The sequence below is a fragment of the Leptonychotes weddellii genome, chromosome 11 (assembly GCF_054177405.1).
Source record: "Leptonychotes weddellii isolate Sample4059 chromosome 11, ASM5417740v2, whole genome shotgun sequence".
In the NCBI taxonomy this organism is placed as follows: Eukaryota; Metazoa; Chordata; class Mammalia; order Carnivora; family Phocidae; genus Leptonychotes; species Leptonychotes weddellii.
The window spans coordinates 47,280,990-47,294,854 of record NC_138379.1 but is presented as its reverse complement, the minus strand read 5'-3'; the positions used below and the strand labels follow the sequence as shown (position 1 = coordinate 47,294,854).

Sequence of the window (13,865 nt, the reverse complement as noted above, 5' to 3'; positions counted from 1 at the left end):
GCCTGGGTGGCTCAGTTGGTTAAGCGACTGCTTTCGGCTCAGGTCATGATCCTGGAGTCCCTGGATCGAGTCCCGCATCGGGCTCCCTGCTCGGCAGGGAGCCTGCTTCTCCCTCTGACCCTCCCCCCTCTCATGTGCTCTCTCTCTCTCATTCTCTCTGTCTCAAATAAATAAATAAAATCTTTAAAAAAAAAAAAAGTCTTAGTAACAGATAGTGGGGATAGTTGTAAAACATTTTGAACACAATGCCACTGAATTAATCATACACTTAATATGGTTAAAATCACAGATTTTATGTTCTATGTATTTTGTCCCAGTAAGAATTTAAAAAAAAAAAATGGGGCTTCCCACTGACTAAGTTCATAGAGCATGTGACTCTTGATCTTGGGGTCATGACTTCGAGCCCCACACTGGGGAGTAGATTGTACTTTAAAAAAAAATCCTTTAAACAATTAAAAAAAAAACAAAACCCTATATATAATATGCAGTGGCAGGCTGGATCTGGCTTGTGGGCTAGAGAGCCAGTTGTGAGCATCTTTTCCCAACTATTCCTTTTGACATTGGTAGCTTGAAATTGGCCATGGTGGGAGTTATTTATATCACAGAACTTAGCAAATGCTACACATAGAGCTCCACTTCAATCCCCTCAAGCCAGATGTTAAATATTTACCAGAACACCACTGAATGTATGTGTATAAAAATGTGTAGAGGGCGCCTGAGTGGCTCAGTCAGTTAAGAGTCTGCCTTCGGCTCAGGTCATGATCCTGGGCTCCTGGGATTGAGCCCCGCATCGGGCTCCCTGCTCAGCAAGGGAGCTTGCTTCTCCCTCTCCCTCTGCCCCTGCACATGTGCTCTCTCTCTTGCTCACTCTGTCTCTCAAATAAATAAATAAAATCTTTAAAAAGTGTAGAAAACTATCTGGAAGGATAGCTGTTACTACCCCTGGGGAGTAAAGTGGTGTTGCAGCAGGAATGTGAGAGTAAACTTAGACTTTTTACCACGTACACTTCTGTGGTGTTTCAATTTTTTTTTACAGTGAGTATATAGACATATAGTTCTTATACTGCTTTTAAATAAATAGAAAAAGAAAAAAGAAAAATCTGCATATGTTGAGATTGTGGTATTCATGACTTTTCTCATAGAGGCTAAAAGCTGGTCACATGTACTGTCTGGAAGGGCCCACAAAGAGGCTGAAGGCCAAGCCTGGTACTTGGATTCTGTTTCCTTTTCTTTTTACCTAACTAATTGGGGCTTTTTTGTCTCTTCATAGGTTACCCTACAGCCTACCCGGCAGCAGCCCCTGCCTACAATCCCAGCCTGTACCCCACCAATAGCCCCAGTTATGCTCCAGGTAAGGAGAAAGTGGAGACCAGCAGTGATGCCTGGGGTGGGAGGTGGGCTCTGTTTGAAAAAACAAACCCACGTGCTGGCCTTTCCCTGTCCTTAATTGCTCTGGACTCAGTCTGTCCAAGCTGGGAGTCCCAGCTAGGAGTCCCCTCTGGGAACTGGGGCAGTTCAGACTCAGGGTTGGGGTGGGAATAGAATCTCCTCCATTCTCTTTGGGACTTAAGGTTGGCCCATCTCTTCTCTCCTGGCATATCTGAGACATGGATCCTCCTCACAGAACCTTTTCTGCTCTCCCAAACAATGTCCAAATCCATTCTTTGCTCAGTTTCCCCTAAGGCTGCCATTGAGACACACAAAGACACAAACACACACTCACCAGACTTCCTGGATGTGGATTTGGAAGAGAGTGAGAGACTTGCCACCAGACGATAAAGAGCTGGTTTTCAAGCTGAGGCAAGGAACCTGTTTTTCAAAAACAACAAAGGCCCAGCACTCCTTGGATAGAGATTGAAATAGCTTTGAAAATGTTGAAAAAGTTTGTTCTAGTTTGGGCTAGGAGCAGTGCAGAGGTCTTACCACTGATACTAACCCTCACAATTAATGGGTTCTCTAACATTCAAGGGGCTGGAGAAAGAGTATGGATGCTGCCTTTAGAAAGTCCTGGGTTTGAATCCTGATTACTCAACTCACTAGTTGTGAGGCCTTGGACAAGATACCTCATCTCTCAGAGAATCTCAGAGAAATGTGTTACTTATCTCAGGGGTGTAGCTGTTTGTTTTGTTTTTAAATATTTATTTGATAGAGAGAGAGACAGCGAGAGGGGGAACACAAGCAGGGGGAGTGGGAGAGGGAGAAGCAGGCTTCCCGCGGAGCAGGGAGCCCGATGTGGGGCTCGATCCCAGGACCCTGGGATCATGACCTGAGCCGAAGGCAGATGCTTAACAACTGAGCCACCCAGGTGCCTCTGTAGATGGTTTTATATAAGTTCCTCTTCATTTACTCAGCAAGTATTTATTTGTTGAATGTCCTGCACACTAGAATAGAGAAAAAGAGTCATCTTTGCCTAAAATAACTAATAGTTCATTTGGTAGTTGGCATTTAAACAAATTTATAGTTGTGTGATGAGTATTGTGAAGGGAATACATGTAGGATGAGAGGAAGCAGAGGAGAGAACAACAGTCTGCCTGAGGTTGAAAGTGTACAGGAGGCTTCACAGAGGGCCTAGCAATAGAGACCTGAGGGAGAAGCAGGAGGCATTCTTTTAAGCACACAAAGGAAGAGTTGGGCATTCTAGACAGAGTAGAGCCTGGGCAAAGGGACAGCATTGTGAGGATATGACAACTGAGGAACCTAGAAGTAGTGAGAATGGTTGAAGCACACTGTGGGGGTGGAGATAATAGATGAATCTGAACTACAGATGTCCAAGGGCAAGATGTGGAAAGGCCTTGAATGCCATGATAACACCTACTTTCTTGTTTAGTAATGATTATTCTAAAGTTAGAAAGCCTAAAAAGATCTTAGAGACCCTCCAGTTCAACCCCTTCTCATGACTTGGGAGATCCAGAGACAAGCAGTGTTTTGTCTGAGTTACCCAGTGAATCAGCTCTAGCATATGGACTGGAACCTTTGGCAGATCTTCTGGTTTTTGGTCTCATGTTTTTCTGGGCCAATCTAGCACTCATCCTACCATCATTCCCTTTCTTCTAGAATATTTATTTAAATGAGAGAAGAACATGGGCTATGTCAGAAGACCTGGATTTGAGTTTTCACTGTCACTTCTTAAAGTAGCAACCTTAAATCACCTGATCTCTGAACCTCAGTTACTTCATTCTGAAGTAGGGATCATTTTGTAATCGTACACACATGCACACACATACTATGAACCCCCTCTTTTTTGGGAGACAAGAACTATTTTATGCAAATAAGTGATGTTAACCCCTAAAGTGCTTACATAGCTGTGTCATTCCACAGACATTAATTTTGGTCCTGCAATGTCCAGGGCACTCTGGAACACACTGGATATTATTCAAAGTTGAGGACGCTAAAGCCATTGCCCTCAGAGCTTGTGAGGGTAGCAGTGACCCACAGGTTAAAAAAAATCTATCTGAGCATTAACAGTTTATTCTATATTCACTTTTAATCAATAAGATATATATTTCAAAAAAATGTATAATATGAGGCAGAAACAATAAAAGCTGCAGAAATTAACTCTGATAAAAGATTTAATCAAATTTGGGCACCTGGGTGGCTCAGTTGGTTAAGCGACTGCCTTCGGCTCAGGTCGTGATCCTGGAGTCCCGGGATCGAGTCCCGCATCAGGCTCCCTGCTCAGCGGGGAGCCTGCTTCTCCCTCTGACCCTCCCCCCTCTCATGTGCTCTCTCATTCTCTCTCTCTCAAATAAATAAATAAAATCTTTAAAAAAAAAAAGATTTAATCAAATTTGATAAGTTCTGTCTTAAAAACTACAGTGGTTTTCATTATCAAGTATCTCACAATATAGAAATGATTTAAATCTAAATGCTGTGAGATCTGTGAATTGGCTTGGTGAACTCCGTGGTCTAAACCAAAATGAGGCGAGTAGTTGCAGAAGGTCAGCTAAGGTGAGGAACGAAGAAGCTGTGTTGTCTGTATAGGCAGGAGGCTGCCAGGGACGTGTGGAAGCAGAGTCAATGAGATGGTGAGGCTGGGCGCGAAGATGGGGAGTTACCAGAGAGGGCCTGTTCTTACAAGAGGCTTGGCTACGAGGGCAAGGAGAACAAGGGGAGGTGGGATTAAAGGAGGCATTTTTTAGATATGAGCATGGTTAAATAAGTGTTGATGGGTAGGAGCAAGTGGGGAGGACAAGTCAGAGATGCAGGAGGAGGGGTGCCAGAAGGAGCCAGGCCTTCAAGGAGGCTTTGGTGAGGTGTAAATCTAGAGTACTGTTCTCTTCTTTGTTTTGAGGAGCAGGGGGAATGGAGTGCCTCACATAGGAGCACAACTCTTCCTCTCAGACTAAGGAAAAGGTCATGGACAGATCTGCTTAGAATAAATTGCCCAGTGGAAAGTGGAGAGGTCTTGTCTAATGATTTTGATTTGCTGAGAGAGAGGTGAGCAAGAACAGAGGGAGCGTTCTTAAGGAGAGAGGTCAAGGTGTGAAAGCCTTAGTGGAAGGGGAAGGTAACACAGCTGTGTAACAGGAGGTCCCCCTGAGGGTGGAGGCCGTGAATTCAAGGCTCTGATTTCCAGCACTGGGACATGGTCTCATAATGTTCAGAACTTATGGTGATGGTTTGTGGAATTGTTTGAGGATTAGTTTGGCAAGAAAGTGGAAGGACAGAGAATAAAAATAAATAGGTGATATTTGTTGAATGGTTCTCCATGTGCCAGGGACTATTTTAAGCTTTTTATGGATATTGACTTGTTTTCTATCACAGCAAACCTTTGAAAGTCATTACTATTGTTATTCCCATTTTCCAAGTGGGAAAACTAAAATTTAGAGAAGTTGGGAACCAGCCCAAAGATCCAAACCCAGGCATCCTGCTATGTGTTCTGCAGTTGATCAGAGAGAAATTAAGGAGTTAAACTAGAGCAACTAGACTAGGGAGAGCAGACAGGAGGAGCCTGGGACTGTGGAATAAGGAGATGAGATTGGAAAGCTCCTGGCATGTGTAAAGTAGTAATAAAGCTTTAGTTTTAAGACATAAAATATCAGCCCTCACCTAACTTGATCTTCCCCAGTTTTGTGTTTTCAAAAGTTCAACATATTTGTAAGCTATGACTGCAGCAACCTGACCATTTCCTTAGAAACCCATACACTATAGAGGGTGGTGTTAACAGATTGTGCTGGAAAGCCCCAAACTAGGCATTGGAAGGACTGGGGTTACAGCCCTAACTCTTCTACTGATTTTGATGTGACCTTGAGCAGATCCCTTTCCTTTGGAGTTAGACACACACACACACACACACACTCACACACTCACCTACGCATGCACGCACGCCCAGCTGGTCTCTTTCATATTTTGGGAGACCAGCCTCAACATTCACCAGCTCTCCTGACTGCCGTAGGGGAGTCCTGCTGAGGAAGGGCTGGCTCAAGGACAGAGAGGGCAGTGTAGGTTCCTCTCAGCTTCCGGCCAGAACCAGCTATTAGTGATGCCGGGAGATGCCTGCAGGGTAGAAGCCTGCAACGGAGCCAGGCTCTTGGGCTTAAATTTCTCTCAGCTTCTTCCAGGAGGCCAAGAAGTTGCTTTAAAGAGAGCTATTTTTAGCAGCTCTGAGTACTCTAAGATGTCATCTGTTCAGGATGCAGGGAAGCATTTCACTCTGTCATTGGTTCTGAAAGCAGTGTGGGTACTTGGAGCTTTTTTTTCCAAGCCCTTAATGACTTCAGGGATCTTATTTAAGAACTGTTTGGCCCTGCAGGAGGCAGGAGCCAACTGAGACTTGTTTTCAGAATCTGGAAACCAAAGGATGTATCACATTATTGGTAATCTGACTTGAAAATGAAAGGATAAACAGAATAACTAATATAGATAGAAATGAAATACCTCGTCACAAGAGGTCTGTTTATAAATCATTCATCTACTGTCTCACTTGATTTCATTGCAACTTTATAAAGTACAAATATATTGTTCCTATTTTGCATATGACAAACCTGAGGAAAGGCAAGGGAAAGGAATATGTGTTTTCTGAATACCTGCCATGTTCCAGGCACTGTGTAAGGCATGTCACAAATGTTCTTACTTTAGTCTTGTGTGAGTTGAATCTTCCTACTTCCAGTTTTGCTCAGAGGTTAAATAACTTGTCCAGAGTTGCACAGCTAAAAAGCAGTGGAGCTGGAATTCAAACCCAGTCTGTCTGACCCCACAGCCTGTGCTCCTTCTAAAGCACCACAGTCTCCCAGAGGTTTCAAGTGAAGTATCCCTGCATTGGTCCTAGCCCTCTGGGGCTTTATGGAGAGTTCTTCAGAGGCCAAAGGTGATGATTTTGTCCCTGAACCTTACTTCTTCCTCTGGTACTATAAAGCCTCCGTCATGTGTGAAGTCCCTCTGGTATGCAAAGAACACTAACTTGGGTCAGCTACCTGGAAGATGTCATGGCATCAAGGAAGTGCTTCTCCTCAATGAATGGGCTTTCCTGGATGGCAAGTCTGTCATTCCTTCCAGGGTAGAGGCACTTCACACCCTCTGCATTCACTGTTTCTTATGTCGCCCGGGAGAAACTGCTATCTTGAGACATTCTGTTTTTGTAACTGCGATGTGTACTACCTTGCACAAATTCTTAGTGGTAATTTCAACTAACATTTCTATCCAACAGAGTTTCAGTTCCTGCATTCAGCTTATGGTAGGAGAGCTATTTTTCCTCATCTGTATTATGGCCTATGAATGTGTTATCTCGTAACAACGGTAGATCCCCTCTCCTTCCCTCCCCAAATCCCATCCCTTAGGCTTGGGCTCCCCCAGGTGGCTCAGCAGCAGTTCCTAAAGCATGCAGGAACATGTCTGATGGTGCAAAATCATGGGTTGGAGACACACATCAACCGTCCCCTAGGGCAGCAATGAAGGATCATGGCACTAAAAGGCGTCTTTCCCCTTCCTCACCTCCGGCGTCCTGTCTGACCTAGGTCAGAAACTTTCATCCTAACCTGATTGCTGAATTCAAACAATCCAGTGAACAAAATTCTTCAGCCTGTATGGCTCCTCTCTTGGCTTTGTGGCAGCCCCTGTGGAGGAGTACCTGGATTACGCCTATAAGAACCCAAAAAAACAGTCTGCCCCAGGATCAGATTTTCCATCTCCATTGGCAGTCTGACATGTTTGAAGACCTGGTTGACTTTAGATATAATCTGTTCCCTTAGCCCGGATCTTGAGCTCTGGCTCATTTTCAGGGCATTTTCCTGGATGGTGAGAGGTGAGGGCCAAGTGTGCTAAATAAGTGAGGTCCCATGGGCAGTGTGGACTCCAGGCCCAAGGCACCACGGGAACTTCTGGGCACCTGTGAGGGTCCCAGCAGTGTAACTGGACTAGGTCCTTTTTGTCACAGACAGTAAGGGACCATGGGAGGGATTTGCCACTTTCACTACCCTCACCTGGGCTGCTCAGGACAATGTTTTCATTAAAATCTCTGCACACTTTCTCAACTTTTAACCTTGAGTTATTTGGATGTTGAATATTGAATTTGTGTGTGGCGCATCTTTCAGGAGATGAGCTGTGAAAATTTCTCCTTGCTGCTGCTGTGGGCTGTGTGATCTTGGGCAATTTGCTAATGTCTCCAGACCATAGGTAGTGTTTTATTCCAGATGATCTCTTAGGTCCCTTTAAATGTTAACAGCCTATCCTCTTATGTATTATTTTAATTTTTGCTAGTCACAGACCTGTTTCTCATTTTTTGTTTGCCTCAGGATATATGAACTTGGACAGAAGACTCCATAAAAAGTGAGAGAAGCTCTCATGCTTCCTTACCCCTCTAGTTATAGCATCTGAAATAGAAATACTAAAAAGTATGTGTAGAGCTCTTCTCTTCACAAAATGTTTTGTGCCAGACCCTACACTGGCCCTTTAAAGATAAAGACCATAAGACAAGATCCCTATTCTAAAGGAGCTCACAGTTTAGCCGGGGAGACACACAAGCCCCAGCAAGGGGCTTCTAAGAATCACAGAAATTGGAATAGCGAACCATATGGGATATATGTAGGGACTGTGGTCAAAGGGTGGGAAAAGAAAAGACTTCATAGTAGAGGCAAGTTCATGATTGGTGGATTAATAAATTTTTACCAGGTAGCATTTGGGGAAAGACATACCAGGAAGAGTGAACAATGTGAGCAAAAATATAGAGATGTGACTGTGACACTCCTTGGCATAATCTGGGAATGATAAAGTTTGTGTGGCTGTAGTGTAGGGTTGGAAGGTGAGAACAGTGAGAGTCTAGAGAGATCACAGGGCTAGATCATGAGGGGCTTTGAATGCCGTACAAGAAGTTCAGCCTTAGCCTGTAGGCAGTGGAGAACCATCAAATGTTTTTAAGATTTTGTGATTAAGTTTGGGTCTTAGAAATATCTCTTGATTGCAGTTTGGAGATTGGAGTTGGCAGGTTTAAAAACAGAATGATTAGGAAACTGTTGCTGTAGATCAGTTAAGAGATGATGAGAACTTAAATTAGAGCTGTCCATAACTATGGGGATGGAAGATGAGCAGATGCCAAAATTAGAAACTCTAAGACTGGATGACACTTCACTTTTGATCCTCACATGAACAGTATGAAGCAGTCAGGGAGAGAGTATTACTGCTATGTTATGAGACAACAGAACTGAAGCTTAGGAAGGTTAGGTGACTTGCCCAAGATCCCCCAGCTAATAAGTGGCACAGCCCAGGTTAGAACTCAGATTTCTTGACTTACTGCATTATTCAGGATGATGGTCCCTTGCTGCCTCTCCTCCTTGTAAGTGTGCTTAACAGATTGTTCCAAGTGTCAGAGGGCGAGAGGGCCCCGTATCCCAGGAAGTGAACAACCCAGCACCTGGATGTGGGCAGCATGCTGTGACTGGGCCATGGCCCTTCACTGCCAAGGGTTCTCTCTGTCTCTGTCTCTCTCTCCTTTGTGAATTGAGGAATAACACATATACAGTAGTACATAAAGTGTACTAGTCTCAAATGTACAGCTCAGTAATATTTGATATATGTATACACTTGTATTTAACTACCACCCAGTTCAAAATATGGAACATTTCTAAAAGTTGGTACCTTCCATGGTACCCAAGAGCAGGCATGCCTGCCAGAGCAGCCTCCTCTCTTACTATGCCTCCAAAGTTTCCGTTGGATTGTCTTCCCCACAACTGAGCTCTGAATTGCTACCACCAACAGAATGGATTACTTTAGAATTGTACATGGAAGACGAAGATCATTTGGTACAACCAACCAATGAGGAAGTCAGGTTGACAGTTAATATTTGTTGGTTTTCCTGGTCTTCATATTTGTCCAATTATTTAAATTATTAAGTATTAAAATATAGAGAGAAATGGAGAAAATACTAGTATTTGTTTTCTTTTTCAATGAAACCAGAAGAAAATATGCACGTCTTCAAGAACATACGTAGTTTAGTTCACTCACTTAGATAAGACATAATCAAAGGCACAGTCGCACTTGCTTCTTTCCTGGTTAATCGGGAATGTTATTTTATTGTGTGTAATGCTGTCTTATTCACTCTCTGGTTGGCGTGTGGCTGTGTTGCATCCCCAGCTGGCCCATGAATACCTTGTGTGCAGTGACCATGACCCACGTGTGTTCCTGTCCACCGTGGCACTCCCCTCAGTGCTGAGTGCAGTGTAGGCTTCAGTTACTCTTTGGTTAATTTTGATTTACTTTGTCATGCAGTCCTTCAGACTAATGTCAGACTTTTGGCTTATGATGAAAATTATGGTAAATTATGCACCACTTGGGGAAAAAACTGGACTGGAACAGGACACCCAAATTCTCTGTGGCTAAATTCAGGCCTCCTGCTTCCTTATGGAGTCCCTATGGGGTCTTGAGGACATGTGACTTCTCAGAACTGCATGTTTTACTTTTTAGGGAGTTGTTTTGAGTGACCAGGGCTTCCCAGCCACATTGAGTGGCGGGTTCTAAATTTGGAGACATCTTGATAAGAGGTTTCAATACTAATTGGATCCTTTATTAATCCCAACTCCCCTCCCCCATGCCGGGGAAAGGAAACCTTAAGATAATTGTTTAAAACTGACTGCCCTCCTCCAGGTTGTCCGTCCGCAGAGCCATGTCTTGATATCCAGCAAAGGCTTTGGACTCTGCATGGAATTCTGCTGGATCTCCATTTCTTCTGCCAGAATTCTCCTTTTAGTGTCACTTTCCTGCCCATGATTTCCTTCTCATTTCTCGGCATCTGCTGTATATATTGCGGGCCATTAATGCAAGTGCAGTGTCAGCCCAGAACAGCTACACTTCTAGCCTTAGTTCGGCAAAACAACAGAGTCCTTGACCTCCTCCTCTGGCCCCAGTACTTCCGTGACAGTACTTCCCCAGTACTACCTGTTACCCGGTTGGGCAGAGGGGTTATGGGATCTCTCTGGAGGTGGACTGCCCTTGCCTTGGTGGAATTAGGGTGTATAGGCATACTTCTCATGCCACCCTGCTTTACCTTAGCCCCTTGTTAAAACATTTCAAGCGTATACAGCTGTTACCAGTGTAGCCCCCCGTCCTGCTAATGTTCTTTAAAACCCCTCATGTCCAAGATCTTATCTGAGTGCAAAAGATACTCTTAAAATTATTCTTCCTACTCTAAGAAATTTGGGTCAAAAATGGTTTCTCCTCTAGGAGAAAGTATATCAAGAGAAATCTCTAAGAAGTTAGGCATTTTCCCCCCTTTGAAACCCTCTTTCCTCTCTCCTTTCCCACAGGATACCATGAAGGTAAGTTTTTTGAGTCATTCCCCACTTCTAGATCCATATGAAGCATCATCCTTCAAATTTCTCAAGCTGAGCTTCAGGTCAGCCTGGGAAGTCTCTGAAGATTTCTTTCAAACTGGGCCGCATCTCTGTTTTACACCTGCCCCACGTTTGACATAGAATTTCTTATTGGCCCAGCAGATCCTCTCTCATTCATGAGGGGACATCTCAAGTGGGGCACCAGCAGCACCTCCCCAGGAGGTATAAAAGGTGTGTAAGAGGTTTATCTGTCTGGCCTTAGCTGGGTGTACAGGAGAAGGAGTGGGAAGTGCCCCACTGGACAACCTGTGCCTTCTGAACTGCCAAAGCTCAGTCCCTTCAGAAGAGATGACAGTCCAGCAACGTTCATATCACGTGGTAACTCTTTTGAGGTCTCTCTTTGAGAACAACTTATTAAATACTGCCCCCCAGGTGAGATTTCAGGCATAAAAAATGAGTACTCAGTTGATCTGGCCCAGTACACAGTCAGAGGCTCCCAAGTTGCTACATATTAAGAAAGCGGCTAAGGAATATCCCAGAGCCTTAGGCCAGAATGTCAGGCAGTAGGAGGTGGGATTCATAAGCATCTTCATGGTTTTTGGTAGTGGGTAGAAAATCCTGGCTCTCTTAGGCTAAGTCAGATTTCCTTGGTTTCAGATCATTTGGAAGCTCACTTCAGCACTCCTCCCAACCCACTCACCCATCTCAGAAAGGCTGAACCATCCTGTGTGTCTGAACAGGGCCCCTTGGGTTATATGTTTCCATCCAGCACAAGACCCTTGCTTTGTGTCTGTGATTGTGGTGCCCACTTCTTATTTCTGCCTAATGCCATTCTTGTGTCTTCCCTTAAGCAACTCTGCTGATGAAACAGGCCTGGCCACAGAACTCGTCTTCCTGTGGTACTGAAGGCACCTTCCACCTCCCAGTGGACACCGGGACCGAGAACCGAACTTACCAAGCATCCTCTGCGGCTTTCAGTAAATACAGCCTGTCTCCTCCTTTCCTTGTGCCCCTTGGTTGGGACTGATTTGTCTCTTAGGAAGAAAGGAAAGGGAACTTTTACAACTGACATTATAAGACACTGTTTTTTTTTTTTTAATTTTATTATGTTATGTTAATCACCATACATTACATCATTAGTTTTGATGTAGTGTTCCATGATTCATTGTTTGCGTATAACACCCCGTGCTCCATTCAATATGTGCCCTCTTTAATACCCATCACCAGGTTAACCCATCCCCCTACCCCCCTCCCCTCTAGAATGTCCAGCTTGTTTCTCAGAGTCCATAGTCTGACAGGGTTCGTATAAGACACTGTTTTAAGAGGTTCTCCTACTCACACAAAAAATTGACCTTCCTCATCCAGAAAAGGTCATCCTCTTTGATCATGTACCCAGCTTTGGGGAGACACAAAGCAGTGAGGGAGGGGGGAGGAAGTATGCACCTGGCCAGCAAGTGTGATTAGGAAGAGCTGGTACTGCATTTCAAAGGAAAGAACAGAGGGCACCTTTGAAGGCCAGTGGACCCTGGGACAGCGAAGACTCCTCCAGCTAGCACAGGGTTTCTCAGCCTTGCCACTATGGACATCTGGACCAGATGCTTTGTTGTGGGGGGCCAACTTGTACATTGTAGGATGCTTAGCAGAATCCCTGGCCTCAGCTCCCTGGATGCCAGCAAACCCTCATTACGGCAACTAAAAATATCTCTAAACATTTCTAAAGATCTCCTGGGGAGGCAGAACTGCCCTCCACATGAGAAACACTCCCTAGCGGAAGCTACACCATGAGAGCAAGGTGTGTACATGGAGTCCTCAGGGAAGACAGAAACCATCTGTCCAGTCAGATTGCTTACATTCATCTTGAGGTTCAGTGGGGTGACTAATGGTTTCACCTTCACACCTGATTTTTAATACAAGAACGCTCCCCTGGGTAAAATGAGGACCGGTGTTTAGAAATTACTGAGTGGCACTTGGACTCCATAAGAAGACTTTGTGCCTTGTTGGAGCTGTCCAAAAGAGGTGTGGCTGGCTTTGGATGGAGGGGGTGCTTATTTCTTAAATTGTACCAGCAGGGGCTTGACGTACCCTTGGAGGGAGGCTGCAGACTAAGCCTGATAGTCTGTGGTTCAGTATATTATTACTCTATTAAATAGATTAGAAGAAAATGCTGCATTTTTTTTCTTTTCTTTAAAATACCCATGTTATTTTCTCTTTAGTTACCATTGCCCCTAGATGTTAACATCAACTTACATTTAAACAACATAACTCTCACCTGTTAGAGGATTTGCTTTCATAATCACCCTCTCATTTAATCTACACTAGAGTCCTATTATTATGGTGGATTTTCATTCAAGTTTGAAAGCTGAGGCTCAGGAAAGTAATGTGTCCAGTGCCATCCAAGTAGCAAGCAGCACAACTAAAAAACGATGATATCACTCAGGTTAAGTTTCAGGTTAAATTTACTGACCTTTTTCATGAGATTAATTTTATTTGTTCAGAGAGGGATGGCAGTAGTAGGGCGTTTTTCCAGGTACCTCAGGTGGAACTGAATGAACATATAGGTAAACAGGCTTATACATACATATTTTCTCTTAAATCCACACATATGGTCATAGATGTATATAGACACACCTACTCTAGTGGAACAGAAAGAGGCCTGGAACGGAAACCAAAAGAGTTGGATTCTAGATGTGGTTCTGTGTAACCTTGGATAATTTATGTCCATGGTTTGGACCTAGGTTTTTCCAACTGTAAAATGAAGAGGCAGAATTAGGTTATCTTTAAGTTTCTCTCTAGCTTTTAGACTCCTGATTCTGTCACCTTGATGCTGTGTACACAGTACCCACCACCCAGCAGGGACCTCCTTTCTAGCTGCCTTGCCCATGTTGACTGACTGGCCTTCACTCCCATAGCCCCAGGGCACTCATTCCCTCCACAGGCCACCCCTTCTACGGTGAGAATGTCTGAATAATAGAAGGCTTTGCCTTCCCATGTGTGGAAATCTTCCTGAAGCCCCATTGAAATGTCCAGCAGCTCCTCCCACTGTCCTCTCACAGGCTGTAACATTTCCTGGAAAGGACCAGAATGCACTCGTTCTCCTTTAAGCAA

General features: G+C 44.2%; 1 protein-coding gene across 3 annotated transcripts in view; it reads left to right on the top strand.

Moving 5' to 3' along the window:
• Positions 1-13,865, top strand: part of FAM168A (family with sequence similarity 168 member A) — a 164,368-nt gene that overhangs the window by 135,592 nt on the left and 14,911 nt on the right. The window contains exons 3-5 of one of the 3 annotated variants that reach the window (XM_031024980.2): positions 1,271-1,351; positions 6,647-6,673; positions 11,612-11,737. In XM_031024980.2, coding sequence (XP_030880840.1) covers positions 1,271-1,351; positions 6,647-6,673; positions 11,612-11,737 — 234 coding nt within the window. Of the gene's footprint in view, positions 1-1,270; positions 1,352-6,646; positions 6,674-10,805; positions 10,992-11,611; positions 11,738-13,865 lie in introns of those variants that run through there. The other 2 variants (XM_006730443.3, XM_081798799.1) reach the window with 2 other exon arrangements.